This window comes from Entelurus aequoreus, linkage group LG04, assembly GCF_033978785.1.
Source record: "Entelurus aequoreus isolate RoL-2023_Sb linkage group LG04, RoL_Eaeq_v1.1, whole genome shotgun sequence".
NCBI lineage: Eukaryota > Metazoa > Chordata > Actinopteri > Syngnathiformes > Syngnathidae > Entelurus > Entelurus aequoreus.
Window position 1 is genome coordinate 66,870,330 of NC_084734.1, and position 21,756 is coordinate 66,892,085.

The following is a 21,756-nucleotide window of genomic DNA, read 5'->3' on the forward strand; positions in this document are numbered from 1 at the left end:
CACAGGGAAAATGTTAAAATTATGGAATATGACAGAGTCAGATGATTGCCGATTTTGTTGTCAGGAGCCTGAATCCACCCTGCATTTGTTTTGGTATTGTCATATTGTGTCTTTGTTTTGGGTGGAAGTTGAAAAAATGTGTTTAAGGATTGGTTTGTTTATGAAGCTTAATGTGGTTTCTGTTATTTTAGGAGAGTTAATTGACAATCATGATTTAGTCAATTTAATTATAGTACTCGGTAAAATGTTTATTTTTAAGGCCAAAAATAGATATTCACATAGTATTACTTTCTTTAAAACATGTATTCAGTATTTTCTAACTTTAGAAACTTACATGGTTGAAAACGATAATGATGCCAAAAAACATTAAAAAAAAGATGAGAAGTCCTCAAAGGCTTATTTTGAAAGTATAATTATGTTTATAGATTATATGATATCTGTTGTTGTGTTCCCTAATTTGAGTGACCTGGACATAATCTGGACTGTACATAAATGCTTATTTTGAAAATGTAATTTTGTTTATAAATTATATGCAATCTGTTGTGTTCCCTAATTTTTTTCTGTGTACATGAATGAAGGTGTGTGTTGCTGAGTCCGACTTGGACATTATCTGGACTGGGCCTGGTTTAAAAAACCCTTTAAACAAATCTAATTTCATTGACAACCTGGTCTGTTGAAGATAAGGCCCTTTTTTTTAAAATAAAATAAAATAAGATAAATAAATAAAAAACATTTTCTTGGATAAAAAATAAAGTAAAACAATATACAAATAATTACATAAAAAATAGTAATTAATGAAAATGTTAGTGGACCAGCAGCCTATACAATCATGTGTGCTTCAGGGACTGTGTCCCTTGCAGATGTGTTGTCTATGTTGTGGGAACCAGAATATTGGTAGCAGAAAGAAATAACCCCTTTTGTGTGAGTGGGTGTGGATGAGTGTGCATGGGGGAGGTTGTTTGGGTTGATGCACTGATTGAAAGTGTATCTTGTGTTTTTTCTATGTAGATTTAATTTAAAAAAAAAAAAAAAAATTTTTTTTTTTTAGAACAGGCCCGCGGGCGACTCATCTGGTCCTTACGGGCGACCTGGTGCCCGCGGGCACCGCGTTGGTGACCCCTGAACTACATGATGAAGGGGGCCGCAATTTCAAGGGCCCAAGGGCTCTGGGGCCGGAAATCGGAATGTGGATGTTTCGTCAGAAAGTGCTTCTGCAGGTTATATTCCTTTGAAACTGTGTTTACTTAATTGCAAATTAAACACATCCGCTTTCACACTGCACTATCAATAAATTCATTATTCTGCCCTCGCTACTCGTTTCCAGCGTGTGCAGCTAATTAAAAGCATTAAGAAACAGAAGCTCGAGAAGTTTTGTTGAGGATTGATGTTCCTTCTTTTGCAGTCTTTTCCTTCCTCAGTTTTATTTCTTCACACTTCTTCCTTCATTTAGGTTTGTAAGACTGAAAATATAACCATAAAATAAACATAACAACAGTGTGTAACCATAAAATAAACATAACAACAATTGTGTATTTTAACATAAATAATGGCCATTGTGTATTTTACATAAATAAAATAGAAGTTTTAGTGTGACTGTTTTCAAACGATAAACAACAAATGTTTACGCATTAAGAAATTACACAACCTTCACACACCAAACATTGCACACACTGTACATGACTTATCGCAGTTAAACCTAAGATGTAGCGTTGTCGCCCTCTACTGGTCAAATTTAACGCTACATGTACAGTATGTACGGACAAATACTGAGCACTGCCATATCAACATCAATGGGCAGGAAATACAGAGTGTATTCCACAAAATTCCTGGGGGTCATCATTGACGAATACCTCAATTTCAAATGTCACATTAGCCATCTGTTAAACAAATTATCCAAATATGTTGGCCTGTTCTTTCACCTTCGTCATTATCTTCCTCTGTATGCTCTACTTACCCTATATAAAACTCTCTTTGAACCACATCTAAACTACTGTAATGTCATCTGGTGTAACACCTTCCCTAGCTACCGTCACAAATTAGAATCCATGCAAAAGAAAATCATACGGGCCCTGTCATGGTCCAAGTTTAATGCCCCCACTCGACATCTATTCCATAATTATCATCTCTTAAGACTGACAGAGTTCAATATTTATCAAAATGCTTGTTTAACCTATCAAGTCATTCACAGACTGAATCTTAGGCTCTGTAGCCTGGTTCCTATCTACCATCCCCAGCATGCCCACAACCCTCGTAACTTAGATCTGATATCAGGTAAACATCGTCTACTGGCTTGCACCGCTCGAAGTGTTGTATGCAGGGGACCAAAGATTTGGAACCGGCTTAATGAGAGCCTCAGATGCGGTATCCATTCTCCAACTTCAAAAAGAAACTGAAAACTTACCTATTAACCACCTATCTCTAATGCCTCATGTGGGGTTGACTACTGTTGGGTTTTGCATGGTCGAATGAATGTATGTATGTATGTGTATGCATGCTTTAGTACTATTATCTTGTGTTTATCATATAGTGTTGTTGTTTTTTTTGCTGTTGTTGTGCTTGCTACCATTTTTCATCATTCCATGTACATACTGTCCTCTGGACCCCCTGTCAAAAGCTTCTTCTAGCTTATTTGGGGGACCCTTTCACTTACCAACATCTTTAAATGATATTCACTACTATTGTAAATGTTCTATGGTATTGTGAATAAACTTGAAACTTGAAACTATTGAATGAATTTTGATCGGCATAGTTACTCACAGACAAATACCAACGCGACCACGAATACAGAAGACATCACAATGTCAGCAATTTCAATACAAAACAAACAAAATATTTTTATGCACAATATCTACTTACAAATGTTTGACCAAGTTTCGTAAAACAGGTTACACGCTGGGATTTCTACCATTGTTGCTGCTTGTCTGGATCAATGTGTCCGTCGCTTGAAAGGTCCGCGAGAAAACAATGACTCAAGAATTGGTCAGGGCAGAACATTCATACTTTATTGTCCAGTCGTTGATAAAAGTTTGATTTTTTTCAATCTATTTCGATTTTTTTTTTCAGGATTGATCGAGTAGTCTTCTACTACTCACCCCACTGTTGATTCATTGTGACACATAAGCCTCGCTGTTGGCCCCTGCAGGGTGGCTGGAGTACTGCATACATGAGCAACTTTAGTTTTAGTGGTTTCATCATCAATGGTAGGTGGCGACTTGTTCAGGGTGTAACCCGCCTTCCGCCCGAATGCAGCTGAGATAGGCTCCAGCACCCCCCGCGACCCCAAAAGGGACAAGCGGTAGGAAATGGATGGATGGATCATCAATGGTTGGGTGATGTTCGGTGGGCCGGTTGTGGCCCGCGGGCCGCCAGTTGAATAGGCCTGCTTTAAATAGACCACTTTTTAAACCAGTTGATCTGCCGCCTCTCTTTCTGCTTTGCCCCCCTCTCCTGGGTAGAGAGGTTATCAGGTGGCCATCGATCAGTTTCCATGGAGGAGGCGGTAGCTGTTTCAAGTCGGGACCTAGGGTGGACCACTCCTGTATCGGTCAGAAAAAAGGAACTTAAAACATCTGTATGAACGTACAAAACTTAACACCTTTAGTTTACCAGTACGTGTTAACAAATATGGAATGGATTAAGGTGTATTAAGGTAACAGAAAACTTAAGAATTTTCTACAAACCCTATTTCCATATGAGTTGGGAAATTGTGTTAGATGTAAATATAAACGGAATACAATGATTTGCAAATCCTTTTCAACCCATATTCAATTGAATGCACCACAAAGACAAGATATTTGATGTTCAAACTCATAAGCTTTATTTTTTTTTGCAAATAATAATTAACTTGTTTTAAGGGTTTTGGTCCTAAATTATCTCAGTAAGATATTATTACAGCTTGTTCCTGAGATTTTATGACCTATATTGAGTAAAACATGCTTTCAAGCATGAAAAAAAAAATTATGACTTTGACACAATTGTGTTTCATATTAAAGCAGATGACAGCCAAATGGACTTTGCTGTTTTATTTTCAATGAAACAATAGGAAATGCGTACTCATATAGTAGTACAGTTGTTATTGGTGAGAATATACTTATTTTAAGGTATTTTTGGGTTCATTGAGGTTAGCTAATTTTAAGTGAAGTGAAGTGAATTATATTTATATAGCGCTTTTCTCTAGTGACTCAAAGCGCTTTACATAGTGAAAACCCAATATCTAAGTTACATTTAAACCAGTGTGGGTGGCACTGGGAGCAGGTGGGTAAAGTGTCTTGCCCAAGGACACAACGGCAGTGACTAGGATGGCGGAAGCGGGGATCGAACCTGCAACCCTCAGGTTGATGGCACGGCCACTCTACCAACCGAGCTATACCGCCCACTAATTTTACTTGTTTTGGAAAGTCTTGACAAGCCAAATTTTCTTGTTCTATTGTTAAGTTAATTAAAAGTTAAAGTTAAAGTACCAATGATTGTCACACACACACTAGGTGTGGTGAAATTTGTCCTCTGCATTTGACCCGTCCCCTTGTTCACCCCCTGGAAGGTGAGGGGAGCAGTGGGCAGCAGCGGTGCCACGCCCAGGAATAATTGTTGGTGATTTAACCCCCAATTCCAACCCTTGATGCTGAGTGCCATGCAGAGAGGTAATGGGTCCCATTTTATAGTCTTTGGTACGACTCGGCCCAAGGTTTGAACTCACAACCTACCGATTCAGGGCGGACACTCTAACCACAAGGCCACTATTGGCAGATAATTTTGCTTAGTTCAAATAAAATACCTCTAATTTTTGTATTGTTTATTGTTGTTTTTGAACACTGACTTTTTGCGGTGTGCTGAGCACACACCTGGCATTGATGGCAACTTTCAATCTTTAAAATAATTTTTGAAAAATCAATCTTATTGTACCGTATTTTTCGGACTATAAGTCGCTCCGGAGTATAAGTCGCACCGGCCGAAAATGCATAATAAAGAAGGAAAAAAACATATATAAGTCGCACTGGAGTATAAGTCGCATTTTTGGGGGAAATGTATTTGATAAAACCCAACACCAAGAATAGACATTTGAAAGGCAATTTAAAATAAATAAATAATAGTGAACAACAGGCTGAATAAGTGTACGTTATATGACGCCATACTTGCCAACCTTGAGACCTCCGATTCCGGGAGGGGGGGGGGTGGGCGGTGGGGTGGGGTGGGGCGTGGTCGGGGGTGGGGCGGGGGCGTGGTTGGGGGCGTGTTAAAGAGGGGAGGAGTATATTTACAGCTAGAATTCACCAACTCGAGTATTTCATATATATATATATATATATATAGATATATATATATCTATATATATATATATATATACACACTACCGTTCAAAAGTTTGGGGTCACATTGAAATGTCCTTATTTTTGAAGGAAAAGCACTGTACTTTTCAATGAAGATAACTTTAAACTAATCTTAACTTTAAAGAAATACACTCTATACATTGCTAATGTGGTAAATGACTATTCTAGCTGCAAATGTCTGGTTTTTGGTGCAATATCTACATAGGTGTATAGAGGCCCATTTCCAGCAACTATCACTCCAGTGTTCTAATGGTACAATGTGTTTGCTCATTGGCTCAGAAGGCTAATTGATGATTAGAAAACCCTTGTGCAATCATGTTCACACATCTGAAAACAGTTTAGCTCGTTACAGAAGCTACAAAACTGACCTTCCTTTGAGCAGATTGAGTTTCTGGAGCATCACATTTGTGGGGTCAATTAAACACTCAAAATGGCCAGAAAAAGAGAACTTTCATCTGAAACTCGACAGTCTATTCTTGTTCTTAGAAATGAAGGCTATTCCACAAAATTGTTTGGGTGACCCCAAACTTTTGAACGGTAGTGTATATATATGCATGAAATACTTGACTTTCAGTGAATTCTAGCTATATATATATATATATATATATATATATATATATATATATATATATATATATATATATATATATATATATATATACATATATATTCATCTTATTATACATATAAATAAAATAAATACTTGAATTTCAGTGTTCCGGAGGCTATCCAGTAGATGGCAGTATTGTCCTGTTTAAGAGTGTCACAACATTGCTGTTTACGGCAGACGAACTGCTTTACGGTAGACGAAAACGTGACTGCTGTTGTTGTGTGTTGTTACCGCACTGGGAGGACGTTAATGAAACTGCCTAACAATAAACCCACATAAGAAACCAAGAACTCGCCCTCGATCATTCTACAGTTATAACGTCATTGGGCAGGCACGCTGTTTATATCGTGGGAGAGCGGACATGAAAACAGACTGTCCCCACTCAGGTCCGCATGGAGCTGGAGGGGGCGTGGCCTCCAGCTCTGGCTGAATTCCGGGAGTTTATCGGGAGAAAATTTCTTCCGGGAGGTTTTCGGGAGAGGCGCTGAATTCCAGGAGTCTCCCGGTTAAACCGGGAGGGTTAGCAAGTATGTATGACGCATAAATAACCAACTGAGAAGGTGCCTGGTATGCTAACGTAACATATTATGGTACGAGTCATTCAAATAACTATAACATATAGAACATGCTATACGTTTACCAAACAATCTCTCACTCCTAATCGCTAAATCCGATGAAATCTTATACGTCTAGTCCAGAGGTCGGGAACCTTTTCGGCTGAGAGAGCCATGAAAGCCAAATATTTTAAAATGTATTTCTGTGAGAGCCATATAGTATTTTTTAACACTGAATACAACTAAATGTGTTCATTTTTAAGTAAGACCAATTTTTTTTTTAGTATAATAAGTCTCTTATTCTTTTAAATAACATTCTGAAGCTAACCAATAATAAATAAAATACCTCTTACCATTAATGCGACTTCTTTAACATGTGCGGTAGAAAACAGATGGATGGATTAATATGCATGAGAATGTTTTATATTTTGAACGTTATTTTTAACTCTGTGATTACCAGTGAATTATTCATTACTTATCGTGTTAAGCAATGTCAGATAAGATTTATCTGAGAGCCAGATGCAGTCATCAAAAGAGCCACATCTGGCTTCGAGAGCCATAGGTTCCCTACCCCTGGTCTAATCTCTTACGTGAATGAGCTAAATAATATTATTTGATATTTTACGGTAATGTGTAAATAATTTCACACATAAGTCGCTCCTGAGTATAAGTCGCACCCCCGGCCAAACTACGAAAAAAACTGGGATTTATAGTCCGAAAAATACGTTGGTTAATTCTGTGGTGAGTTTGGTCCGTTTTACAAAATAACAAAGCCACAAATCATATGGGATATTAACTTTGCTGAACGTCTTTTTTTTTTTTTTAATACACACAACCTGAGCACCCACTGGCAGAAATGTAGATGGGCGCCTATGTATGTATACAAATATATTTGAAAATATATTCAACAGTAGAGATAAATGCAAAATAAAGTTGTCAAAATAACAAAACATACATGTTGCTTTTCATCTGTGTGACCTCCTCTTTCAGGCTCCCCTCCAAGCAAAGTCAACGGTGGGCGTGGCCTCGCTGCTAAGTTTTCAGCCCACTCCGGAAGTCAGAGCGATGATCTCGCTCTCCCATTGGCTCCTGTCTGCAAACACGTCACAATCATGATTAGAATTGATGATCTGACGTCTGATTTCATTGTCTAGCAACGGGGACTGGGGGAGAGAAATCTGCTTGAATTTGGAAGCTTCGTCTGAATTGATCACAGCAAGTATGAACGTGATTTTACGTCCCGCTTAAATTGTGTTCGGCCAGGTTGACGCGGCTGTCTGCCCGGAGCCAAGAGTCCGCGGCCATGGCTCTGCTCAGGCTGGGGGAATCGCAGGTTTAAAGGAAAAGTTGAGCCCTTTTGGGAGAGCTATGCTAATGCTATGTTAGCGTCTGCTGGCACAGACATGGCCGCTCGGGCCTGCAGGCTAACTTATGATTTAAAAAGCTAACGTGCTCAGCTTACCAGGATTGTTTACTATGCGCCGCTTCCCGAGTTTGATGTTTAATTCCTGATCCCAAAGCAAGGTTCTTTTCTAATTATCGCCGTTACGTTTTCCTGTGCGACTGTAGCCATGCGCAGTGAGGCTGCCAAAATAAAGCTGCTGGATGCTTATTGGTCCTACTGCAATCCATGTGATTTCGTGGGATGTCTTTATCAAGTTGGTTACACTACTACTATTTTTTTTTTTTTTTTTTTTACTTCCAAACGCATCTGCTGACACTGTATTAAGACTATTAATGCCATCATTTTACAGAGAGAGCATTATTAACCCCATGGAAATAACTAGTTAAGTTATGATGGAAAAATGTACTAAAACTATTAACACAAACTGCAGCAAAAAAAACTACCTGATTGCAATGCTCTGTGTCCTAAAACATAATGAATGAACTAAAAACACAGAAATTATGATCTTATTATTATGGTTTTGTACAAATCTACATGTCTGAAAAGAAGGATCAAGAAACTGATCTTATTAGTCCTACTTCTTCTGCATGTCTATTACTCCATCCATCCATCCATCCATCTTTTTCCGCTTATCCGAGGTCGGGTCGCGGGGCCACAGCCAGGAAAGATGAGATCACCTACCTAGGTTCCATTCTAGAGGCTAATCTTTCCTGTGATAAAATGTCAACCAAGGTAATCAAAAATGTCAACCAACGAACGAGGTTTCTCTATAGAATCTCCTCTCTGGTCAACAAAAGCACCATGAGGATTCTAGCGGGAACTCTCGTTCAACCCTTTTTCGATTAAGCATGCACCTCCTGGTACCCTAGCACCTCCAAAACCCTCAAATCTAGACTCCAAACATCCCAGAACAAGCTAGTCAGATTACTTCTATACCTCCACCCCAGAACACACCTCACTCCTACCCACTTCTCCAAAGTGGGCTGGCTCAGGGTGGAGGACAGAGTAAAACAACTTGCACTGAGCCTAGTCTATAAAATCCGCTACACCTCCCTGATTCCGAAGTACATGTCAAACTACTTCCTTAACGTAAATGACCGCCATAACCACAATACCAGGGGGATCTCCACTAACCACGTTAAACCCAGATTCCGATCCAACAAAGGTCTTAACTCATTCTCCTTCCATGCCACATCAATATGGAATGCACTCCCAACAGGTGTAAAAGAAAGGGCATCTCTATCCTCCTTCAAAACCACACTAAAAGAACACCTCCAGGCAACTTCAACCCTAAACCAGCACCCTCCCCGGATTGTTAATATTCAAATGTAAATAATCAAATATAGATACTTTTTCTTATGCTTTCTGATCTCTCTCTCTCTCTCTCTCTCTCTCTCTCTCTCTCTCTCTCTCTCTCTCTCTCTCTCTCTCCACTACTTGCACATATCCTACCAAGTCAGTCCTACACTGTTTCAATGTCCATTTCTCTGATGATGCAATTGTTGATGACTGAAGTGTTGATAACAACCAAACCTAACCCCCCCCCCTCCCCCCCTCCGCATCCCACACCCCGGGTTGTAAATAATGTAAATAATTCCATGTATGTACTGATTATCTTGTGTGATGACTGTATTATGCTGATAGTATATATATGTATCATGAATCAATTTAAGTGGACCCCGACTTAAACAAGTTGAAAAACTTATTCGGGTGTTACCATTTAGTGGTCAATTGTACGGAATATGTACTTCACTGTGCAATCTACTAATAAAAGTCTCAATCAATCAAAAAGCCTAAGGAGGGAAGCCCGGACTTTCCTCTCCCCAGCCACTTCATCCAACTCCTGACGGAGGATCCCGAGGCTTTCCCAGGCCAGCCGGGAGACATAGTCTTCCCAATGTGTCCTGGGTCTTCCCCGTGGCCTCCTACCGGTCGGACGTGCCCTAAACACCTCCCTAGGGAGGCGTTCGGGTGGCATCCTGACCAGATGTCCGAACCACCTCATCTGGCTCCTCTCCATGTGGAGGAGCAGCGGCTTTACTTTGAGCTCCTCCCGGATGGCAGAGCTTCTCACCCTATCTCTAAGGGAGAGACCAACCACCCGGCGGAGGAAACTCATTTCGGTCGCTTGTACCCGTGATCTTGTCCTTTCGGTCATAACCCAAAATTCATGACCATAGGTGAGGATGGGAACGTAGATCGACCGGTAAATTGAGAGCCTTGCCTTCCGGCTCAGCTCCTTCTTCACCACAACGGATCGATACATGTCTATTACTGATAATGATAATTATTACACACATTATTTTTAAAGTTAAACTTAAAGTACCACTTATAGTCACACTCAAGGGCAGCGCGGTGGAACAGGGGTTAGTGCATGTGCCTCACAATACTAAGGTCCTGGGTTCGTACCTGGGCTCGGGCTCTTTCTGTGTGGAGTTAGTATGTTCTCCCAGTGACTGCTTGGGTTCTCTCCAGGTACTCCGGCTTCCTCCCACCTCCAAAGACATGCACCTGGGGATAGGTTGTTTGGCATCACTAAATTGGCCCTAGTGTGTGAATGTGAGTGTGAATGTTGTCTGTCTATCTGTGTTGGCCCTGTGATGAGGTGGCGACCAAATGCAGCTGAGATAGGCTCCAGCACCCCCGCGACCCCGAACGGGACAAGCGGTAAAAAATGGATGGATGGATAATAGTCACACACACACTAGGTGTGGTGAAATTACTCTCTGGGTTTGACCCATCCCGTTGTTCCACCCCCTGGGAGGTGAGGGGAGCAGTGAGCAGCAGCAGTGGCCACGCTCTGGAATAATTTACATAATTTTACATCCTTAATTGTGTCATTATTGCCATGCAGTCATACTCACAGATATGTATGCATATTGTGTGCAATACATACACTTATCTATGTTTTTCTGGTACAATATTATACATTGTACCATAAACTTATCTGACAAAAGCTAGCCATATGTGCAATACTGCTATGTGCCATAATTTCAGCAATTTAACTACCCAGGCCAAGGGCGGTGTGCATTTTCTTCTTGAGGCATATGCACTTTTTACACTACAGCACTTTTCTATCTGCCTTATGGCCACTTTAACTGAAATGGTCACTTTTATTTTTGATCTTTTAAATTCAGGTCATTCAGCAACTTATTGTTATATTTGGATCTCTGTATTTTATGGTTATTTTTTAGTCTTGTATTTTCATGTAGTGTTTATGGTATCTGATTGTGATGTTTTTTAAAATTTTACTGTATGTACTTTTTAAATGGACTTTGTCTGTACTGGCATCAACTTGTGTACTACAGATAAAACATTATGGTAGCTAATGTTTACAATCTGGCACATTTGCATTTATATGTCCATTAATGTGCATTCTTAAAAATTACAATATTGTGTTTTTTTACATTTTGTCAATTGAATTGTGGTTACTTCTTGTGTGGGAGTAAAAAAGGAAGGTTTTGGGGCAAATAAAACATTAATAAACAATTTGGAGTCAAAGCCAGATTACAGCTTGTGCAGTGTTAAGGTAAAATAAAATGCATGATTAAGGATACCATTTAGCAAAAGTTAATGTTTAATGATAAATAGCAAATAGATAGGGTTAGAAATAATGGAGACTCTCTTTAGAAACAAGTACATATAAATAAAAAACAATAACAAATGTAACGGGAAAATGCTTCAAATTGAAAATTCCGCAATCACAATGACGCTGCGAGATCAGAAACAAAAGAAAAATGCAGCACATGCCAAAAACACACACAAGCTTTCAAGAACAACTGCATGACAGAAATGCTGAAAGTTGGAAAAAAACAAAATTTGCCAGGCTCCCGAGGGAGCCAGACCTCCGCTACGTGACCATTAGCGCAGTGAATTGGTCTAGATGACATAATTCGGATAAATGTGCCATATACTTCTGATTTTAGACCAAACTTTTTAACAAAGTATTCTTCTTTCACTTTTTCCAACAGTGTCTTTGGTGCACTGAGACAGGATGAGGAGAAGCTGGCTGCTGACAACATAAAAATATGGAGGCTTTGCTGTGATCACCATGACGGCTTCATCGCCATCCAGTAGCAGCATGGATTCATGGCCACAGAGACGCGGCCTTCAGACTGTGAGTATAATCACCTTTTTTTGTTGACAAAAGAAACCTTTTGGAAATCAAATGGGGGTTTGACACTATCTCACCTTAGTATTCTTTTATGCCCAAGCAAGAGAGTCTGACCAACTCAGATATTCACAGATATGTATAACATACAGTACCATACCATACCAACTTTATTTATAAAGCCCTTTAAAAACAACCACAGTTGAAGAACAAAGGGCTGTACACCACAAAGAAATAGAGGCAAAGGGCAGACTAAAAAATAACATTTCAAACACATACAGTATGTGACACATGTCCCATTGTTCTGGCCCACCTATTTGTAACTAAGGGCCCACTCCTAACCAAGCAACTATCATCAGCAGTGTCTGTTTTGACTGACTGGCATGGTTCAATGGCGTTCTTAGTTTCACTCTCAATCCTATTCACAACAGTTATGGCTTATATGAGACAGACATGTCCAAATGCCTTACTTTAATAATTTACTTTTCATCAATTCTGTCTTTGTGATTGTTTTTTAGATGAACCTGCGGTCAATATTCACAGCAGACCAGCAGAGAATCCTCGAACGTTACTATGATAACGGTATGACCAATCAGAGCAAGGCTTGCTTCCAGCTAATTCTGCAATGTGCTCAGGAGGCCAAACTGGACTTCAGTGTTGTCCGGGTAAGAGGAATGTGACTATTTCCTTTTTTGTAAATTAGTTCATCTTGGTCTCTGGAATGTTTGTACTTAATATTTCCCGTTCTCCTCCCTGCAGACATGGGTTGGTAACAAAAGACGGAAAATTGCCTCCAGAGTAGACCAGAATGGATGCATGTCGCATCCCTTACCTAGTCATGGAATGGCTGGGGGACTGCTGTCCAATCACACATTAGCTGGGGGAGCTCTACCCAATCACGGGCTGTCAGCGGCAGCATTGCTGCCTGCTGAAATCACTGCTGCCCGCAACATCCAGAATCGTGCTCACCTTCTCCCTACAGCATCCACTTTCCCCACTTTTTCGACATCATCTTGCTCTGCTTCCTCTCCTCCTCTCAGCAGTGGGAACAACAACAACAACAATAATGATGATGTCATACTGACTGGTATCTATTCCCTCAACTCCAACACTTGCTCACGACCAAAACACACCGCCTCTGTGCCCCAGTCAGAGTCTGAGCTCTCAGCACTCCCTGCTTCATCCCTGATTGGCCAGACCCTGCAGAGCAGAACCAGCTCCAGTTCGTCACCTCTCCACTCCAAACTTGTGTCACTCTCTCAGAATCCACCATTCACCTCTGCCTCTGCATCTCTAGTTTACGCTGCTGGAAGGGACATGAAGGCAAGTCTGTCCCTCAGGGATGTAGCATTGACGGCAGGAGCTGGAGGGCTCCCTCCGAGCTGGTCTCGACCGTTTGGTATTGCACAGACTCGCCCATGGTCATCCTCTGTTCAGTCCCAAGCTCAGCTTCAACCCAGCTCGAGCACCAATACCCAACCACCACCACCTCTTCCACAAAGGACTCTGCTCTCCCTCCCACTCAAAAACTCTGGCCCGACCTATGAGCAGACACCATGTATCCGAAAGGTGTTTACCTTAGCAGATAGAGGTGAAAGCAGCAGAAATAAGCCCGGACTTGGTTGTACTCTGAAAGGCCAGGAGATCGAGAGGCCAGTTTCACACACTTTGGATATGAGTCATAACTTCTCTATTGCCATGGAAACCGCAGATGAGGAAAATGAGTGGCAAAGGGAAGAAGAACTGGCCAATATGTCTGCTCATAATAACACCAGTCAGGAGCAGACGTCTTTAGTCAAAGGAAACCAGTCATTGACCCCGGCCAGCTCCAAAAACCTTCTTCACAGCAACTCATCTTATCAAGGAAACTGCTTGCTCGCACAGACCTCACTTTCTGGGGAGGCCAGTTTACAGGTGAGGGAGGCGTTATAATGTCATCCAATCTAAGCCAATTAAAACGCCAAGCTTAATTTGTCTTTTTCTTTGGTTGCAGACTTCAGTCAGTGCTGCCCCTTGGGTTATCAGCAACTCCAGAAAGAGAACCGTGAGTCCCGATGAGCCAAATCTAGCCCAAGCTTGCAAAATACACTTCATTAGGTACACCGTGACCTGCATAAACTAGTGAGATTCAGTTTGAGAGCTGTCTCACATAATTTTGCCATATTACTATGCCCAGGTTTGATTGTGTAGTAATAGTAAAAAAAAAAATGTTTGTACCGGTAGTCATTTTACAGCTTTATAGAACTGTACAAAGAGCTGTTTCTATTATTTTGGTTACCTTATTTTCTTACATGAGATGGAAAGAAGCATACAGTTCTACACTTGTTTTCCATCCATCCATCCATCCATTTACTACCGGTTATCCCTTTCGGGGTCACAGGGGATGCTGGAGCCTATCCCAGCTGCAACACTTCTTTTCTTGTAAGATATGTCATTAGATTCTGCAGGTGTACCTAGGGAGCAAAAACAAATACTGCACATTCTTCATATATTCAAAATGTACCCTTAAAGGCCTACTGAAACCCACTACTACCGACCACGCAGTCTGATAGTTTATATATCAATGATGAAATCTTAACATTGCAACACATGCCAATACGGCCGGGTTAACTTATAAAGTGCAATTTTAAATTTCCCGCTAAACTTCCGGTTGAAAACGTCTATGTATGATGACGTATGCGTGTGACGTCAATCGTTGAAACGGAAGTATTCGGACACCATTGAATCCAATACAAAAAGCTCTGTTTTCATCTCAAAATTCCACAGTATTCTGGATTCTGGACATCTGTGTTGGTGAATCTTTTGCAATTTGTTTAATGAACAATGAAGACTGCAAAGAAGACAGTTGTAGGTGGGATCGGTGTATTGGCGGCTGGCTGTAGCAACACAAGCAGGAGGACTTTGACTTGGATAGCAGACGCGCTATCCGACGCTAGCCGCCGACCGCACGGATGATCGGGTGAAGTCCTTCGTCGCTCCGTCGATCGCTGGAACGCAGGTGAGCACGGGTGTTGAAGAGCAGATGAGGGCTGGCTGGCGTAGGTGGATAGCTAATGTTTTTAGCATAGCTCTGTGAGGTCCCGTTGCTAAGTTAGCTTCAATGGCGTTGTTAGCAACAGCACTGTTAAGCTTCGCCAGGCTGGAAAGCATTAACCGTGTATTTACAGGTCCATGGTTTAATAGTATTGTTGATTTTCTGTCTATCCTTCCAGTCAGGGGCTTATTTCTTTTGTTTCTATATGAAGTTAAGCCCAATGCTATCACGTTAGCTCCGTAGCTAAAGTGTTTCGCTGATGTATTGTCGTGGAGATAAAAGTCACTGTGAATGTCCATTTCGCGTTCTCGACTCTCATTTTCAAGAGGATATAGTATCCGAGGTGGTTTAAAATACAAATCCGTGATCCACAATAGAAAAAGGAGAGAGTGTGGAATCCTATGAGCCAGCTTGTACCTAAGTTACGGTCAGAGCGAAAAAAGATGCGTCCTGCACTGCACTCTAGTCCTTCACTCTCACGTTACTCATCCACGAATCTTTCATCCTGGCTCAAATTAATGGGGTAATCGTCGCTTTCTCGGTCCGAATCACTCTCGCTGCTGGTGTAAACAATGGGGAAATGTGAGGAGCCTTTCAACGTGTGACGTCACGCTACTTCCGGTACAGGCAAGGCTTTTTTTATCAGCGACCAAAAGTTGCGAACTTTATCGTCGATGTTCTCTACTAAATCCTTTCAGCAAAAATATGGCAATATTGCGAAATGATCAAGTATGACACATATAATGGATCTGCTATCCCCGTTTGAATAAAAAAATTTCATTTCAGTAGGCCTTTAAAGGGTATTTTGTTTAATTTGCTTTGTATCAATACAATGCATTATGAAGACTACTTTCTGCATTTATTTGCAGATGTGTGCATGTGTTGGTATTAGACATACTGTAATTAAATAAAAAATAATACAACACTTGTTAGTCTCATAAAATAGAAACCTAATTACTGTGCAGGACAGTTGTTGACTTAACTGACCTGATTAGTGTGTCATGGTTCTTCATTTCCTCTGTTGTAATATCACCGTCTGCTTTCTAAAATTAGATGTTGCTTTGCGTCAGTGTCCATATTTGTGTGTTCAGTTGCAGGATCGGACACAATTCAGTGACGGGGATCTCATTCAGCTGAAGCGCTACTGGGAAAGGGGAATGACCAGTCTGGGCTCAGTGTGCAGGGAAAAGATTACTGCTGCAGCAAACCAGCTCAATGTAGACCCTGAAATAGTCAAGGTACATTGAAAATGTGAAAATACAAGTGAAACTCAAACAATTTGAATATTGTGCAAAGGTTCCTTAATTCCAGCAATTCAATTTACAAGGTAAAACTTGATATATGACATAGGCTTATTACATGCAACTCAAGATATTTAAAGCCTTCTTTTGAGATATTTGATGATTATGATTTACAGCTTATAAAAACTTCCAATTGAAAATCTCAGAAAATGTCCGTTTTGTATAAACACATGATATGAAACCATGATCCTCAACATTATAAAAATAAAGGCTTGACATATCTCACATTGCATGTAATGACCTTATATCAAAAAGTAGATTCACATTTGAAGTTAAATTGCTGACATGAATGGACTTTTGCACGATATTAACATTTTTGGAATTTCACCTGTATGCATATTTCATTCTGGTATTTCATGCATTTCAGAGATTTATTTTATAGTTAATGTATGGGTCTACCATACATTTATGTGTCAAATTTAAATAACGTAGCCCTAACTAAAAAATTTTTAGACTGGAAATTGTTGAATATCCAATGTATTCTTGTTTTTAGTCCATGTCAATTTTAATTATAATTTTGCTTCAAGTGAGGATATATTTGCATAAGTATGAAAAAACCCAATAACATACACCATATATATATATATATATATATATATATATATATATATATATATTTATTTATTTATTTATTTATATATATTTATTTATTTATTTTTGTATATATATATATATATATATATGTATTTATTTATTGATTTATTTATATATATATATATATATATATATATATATATATATATATATATATATATATATATATATATATATATATATATATATATATATATTGTGCTGTCTAATGATAAAAAAAAACAACATCACGGTCAATATAGTAAATTACTTGCTCGCATGATTTAAATTCACTTTTAAAAAGACCCAAATGCAAATGTATTGTCAGAATGTTATCGACTTTATACTTAGATGAATGTAATTTATTTGCTCAAAACTTGGTGACAGATTTGTCAAGTAACAGTCCCTCCAGGGTGTAATTTAAAATTAAATTTGCCATCTAGCACACAATTTAGAGTTTCAGGTTTCAGATAACCATTCACCGTTAAAGTAAAGGAGCATGTGCAATCAAAATAAATTGGGTGATTAATCGGAATTCATACGTGATTAGTACGCATGAGTTAAATTGTTAAATTTGACAACCCTATTGTATTTACCTTATACCTTAAGAATTTGATAATATTGTATGTATTGTATATACATGGCTTTAGCATGGGCCATGCAAGTAAACATTACATTTTGTTTTGATGTGAATAACATTCTTACAAACTGTAATGCTATGCAGCGCAGTGGACATACTGCCACCTACAGGATGAATGTGTTTGGCCTCAATTTCAACCAATCAATCAATCAATGTTTATTTATATAGTCCTAAATCACAAGTGTCTCAAATGTTTAAAATTGTTATCTAGTTAGTAGAATACATAATTCTATACAATCCATATTTTATAGAGCACAACATCATGTCTGACATTTAGGAAAAATATCCAGGTTGTATTCAGTTTATGACACTTTTGCACTTACTGTATGTACTTGTGTGTCTTTGTGCTCTCTGGCTGTCAGACATGGATCAGCAACAGACGAAGAAAGTACCGTCTGATAAATATTGAAATACCACCACCTAAAGGCGGGCCTGCTGTTTTCACAAGCTTGAGCTCCCCAGGGAATGAATCTCCAGTGGTGTTCAGCCCACATGAGGATCAACTCAGAACACCTGAACTTGGTGATGACTTAAATGACAGCCTTGGCCTCTCTGAAGGTGGGCCCACTGATATAACACTCACATCGTTTACCTCTGTTTGAACTGTGCAGCTCAGTAGTAATGCAGTGCTCTTACCTCCAGATAGCAACATTGACTCAGTCCATAGGGAAGAAGATGAAGCAGATGTGACCATTGCTGCACCACTGGCCAATAATGTGGTACTTGAATATTTGTTTGATTCTGCAGTTCACTCATGATACATTTAACTTCTTTACGGGTAACTATTATATAGTTTTGTTATGAATACTGTACATGTAGAGTAGGTATCCTTGATGAGTTGGTTTCAATTTTTGGCCTTTTATAAAGTGATGAGTGTGCTGATTAAAAAAAAACATTTGTTTGACTGCACTAATTTAGATTCACTGAGATAATAAATCATCAATAAATGTTTATTCAAAATGTAAAGCGCATATGATGCGCGGATGTTTGTGTACAGTATTATTCTTATACATAATATATCAATATATAGTGTTACTGGATCCGGACGTGACCGTAATAAATTAATTTTAGACAAGTAGGAATAATTAATTATTAATCTAATATTTTCTAAAGCTAGAACAAAAAAACCTGTTTGCAACCCACTAAATAATTTTTTTAGCAATATGAGAGATCTGCAATAACACCCTTTAGTCACTTTTACACCCTTTAAAACTAATATAGTAATTCTGCCTGAAGCTGAGCCAATCAGTGGCAACGATACTGAACATGCGCGCTCTGGTTGGTTTTGTCCTCTTTACTGGCCAATATTAGTGTAGTATTGATATGTTTAGTTTATGTAGTCATGTTATGCCTAAAAATGCTTTATTCATGGCCAAACAATTGTAAAATATGTTTGTTTTTGTTTTTTTGATATCTCCCCAATAAATCCGTGATGTGGTGAAGCCACAATATTTGAAGCGCGATGTGGCAAGGCATGACTATTATTATATCATATTATTATTATATTAGCACAGGTTGTTATTTCCATTTAAAATGATCTTAAAGTTTTGTTGTTGTTTTTTATTTTGTTTTTTTACAGAAGGTCGAAGTAGTTGATGAGGTTGAAGAGGACGATTATGATGAGAGTGACATAGTGGCCTCAGATCTAGAGCAAATGCAAAGCTTGCTTGAATTCAAGGCGAGGACACACACTCACTCTCAGACCTCTCTCTAAATAATCATTTTGATTATTAAACTCAAGTTAATGTTGTTTTTTTCAAAAATTTCAGCATGAGGAAGTGCAGTTTTTAGAGAATGAGCTAGAGAACCAAAAACAAAAATACCAGGACCTTGCAACCTTCACAAAGAGGCTTCTCATCGCTGTCAAAAATAACGATGTGGAGAAACAGCTGGTACGTTCCATCAAGCAGTATATTTTATTTTAAATTTTAATCTGAACATTTTTAAATGTGTTGTTAATTGTAGTCCCCGTGTATTCAGGAACTCATAGCCAGTCTACCTCAGGCTTCGGACCAGGTCTGGGACATGACCATGGACAGAGGAGCTCTGCCTGATGTTGTGTCGGAAGACAAGTCCTCCAACTACAACGTAACCTTGACAACCAATGCAACAGACTGTGTTGAACCTGCGATTGAAGAAGTCCCCCTGGTCCACATTGAAGACGTTTCCTTTAAAGTTACTGAGCCCTCTGTATCAGAGGAGCAAATGCAAGGCGTACAAGAACAAGTTTGACTATTTCATCTTATTTTAAACCGAGGTTACTCGCTATTCATTATCACAAACACATGCTCGGCGCTCAGTGCCTGTGGATTGAAGCTTCACTACTTTTGGGCTAACAATTCATTTTTTATTGCATATCATTTGTCTTGCTGTGGTTCAGTCTTAAGAATATATAAAATAAGAACCTAATCCAACTTATTTGTGACTATTTATCATGCACCCATTTACACTACTCACAAAAAGTTAAAAATATTGTGCTTTTGGGAGAAATTTCAGAATGGACCTAAAATTCACAGAGACTTTTACAGGTGAAAGAGGTATCCAACACTGTGTGCAAGCTCACGCCTAAATGCATGAACCTTAAAGGCCTACTGAAATGAATTTTTTTTATTTAAACGGGGATAGCAGATCTATTCTATGTGTCATACTTGATCATTTCGCGATATTGCCATATTTTTGCTGAAAGGATTTAGTATAGAACAACGACGATAAAGATTGCAACTTTTGGTATCTGATAAAAAAAAGGCTTGCACCTACCGGAAGTAGCGTGACGTAGTCAGTTGAACATATACGCAAAGTTCCCTATTGTTTACAATGATGGCCGCATGAAGTGAGAGAGATTCGGACCGAGAAAGCGACAATTTCCCCATTAATTTGAGCGAGGATGAAAGATTTGTGGATGAGTAAAGTGCAAGTGAAGGACTAGTGGGGAGTTGAAGCTATTCAGATAGGGAAGATGCTGTGAGAGCCGGGGGTGACCTGATATTCAGCTGGGAATGACTACAACAGTAAATAAACACAAGACATATATATACTCTATTAGCCACAACACAACCAGGCTTATATTTAATATGCCACAAATTAATCCTGCATAAAAACACCTGCGTGTTTGTTATGCTAGCTCCTAGCTCCTCTGCTAGCTCCTAGCTCCATAGAACACGCCAATACAATTCAAACACCTGATCAACACACACAATCACTCAGCCCAAAAGACCGTTTACCTAACCCAAGGTTCATAAAGCTTATATATTTTTAAAAAGTTACGTACGTGACGCGCACATACGGTCAAGTTATCGAATGTTTAGCAGCCAAGGCTGCATACTCACGGTACCTGATATTCAGCTGGGAATGACTACAACAGTAAATAAACACAATACCTATATATACTCTATTAGCCACAACACAACCAGGCTTATATTTAATATGCCACAAATTAATCCTGCATAATAACACCTGCGTGTTTGTTATGCTAGCTCCTAGCTCCTCTGCTAGCTCCTAGCTCCATAGAACACGCCAATACAATTCAAACACCTGATCAACACACACAATCACTCAGCCCAAAAGACCGTTCACCTAACCCAAGGTTCATAAAGCTTATATATTTTTAAAAAGTTACGTACGTGACGCGCACTTACGGTACGGTACGTGTTATGCTAGCTCCTAGCTCCTCTGCTAGCTCCTAGCTCCATAGAACACGCCAATACAATTCAAACACATGATCAACACACACAATCACTCAGCCCAAAAGACCGTTCACCTAACCCAAGGTTCATAAAGCTTATATATTTTAAAAAAGTTACGTACATACGCAAAAAAAAGCCAAAGCTGCATACTCACAGTAGCACGTCTGCGTCTTTGTCATCCAAATCAAAGTAATCCTGGTAAGAGTCTGTGTTGTCCCAGTTCTCTACAGGCGTCTGTGTATCCAAATCAAAAGTCCTCCTGGTTAGAGTCTCTGTTATCCGAGTTCTTCCATCTTGACTGCATCTTTCGGGAATGTAAACAAAGAAGCGCCGGCTGTGTACTGTTGTGGCTGACTACGTTCGAAAAATACGTCCATTTCGCACCGACAACTTTCTTCTTTGCTTGCTCGGCTTCCTTCTCCATAATGCAATGAACATGATTGAAACAGATTCACGAACACAGATGTCCAGAATACTGTGGAATTATGAAATGAAAACAGAGCTTTTTCGTATCGGCT

At 39.4% G+C, this 21,756-nt stretch overlaps 1 protein-coding gene and 1 long non-coding RNA gene across 3 annotated transcripts; one reads left to right on the forward strand and one right to left on the reverse strand.

Annotated features, from left to right (window-relative positions):
* Nucleotides 1-1,176: 1,176 nt before the first annotated feature.
* LOC133648947 (uncharacterized) lies at nt 1,177-8,108 on the reverse strand. Its single transcript, XR_009825951.1, has 3 exons — nt 7,954-8,108; nt 7,447-7,584; nt 1,177-3,536 (listed from the first exon to the last, which is right to left on the reverse strand). It is a non-coding gene; the product is annotated as an uncharacterized LOC133648947 (long non-coding RNA).
* Nucleotides 7,568-19,969, forward strand: hdx (highly divergent homeobox). 2 transcript variants are annotated; one of them, XM_062045523.1, is made up of 11 exons: nt 7,568-7,710; nt 11,868-12,013; nt 12,526-12,672; nt 12,767-13,921; nt 14,001-14,051; nt 16,133-16,279; nt 17,918-18,113; nt 18,198-18,274; nt 19,135-19,233; nt 19,325-19,447; nt 19,521-19,969. In XM_062045523.1, the coding sequence occupies exons 2-11, from the start codon at nt 11,948-11,950 to the stop codon at nt 19,785-19,787; spliced, it is 2,328 nt and encodes a 775-aa protein (XP_061901507.1). In that variant the 5' UTR covers nt 7,568-7,710; nt 11,868-11,947; the 3' UTR covers nt 19,788-19,969. The 2 variants fall into 2 exon arrangements, with proteins under 2 accessions (XP_061901507.1, XP_061901509.1); XM_062045525.1 differs by having other exon boundaries at nt 19,536-19,969.
* Nucleotides 19,970-21,756: the final 1,787 nt, after the last annotated feature.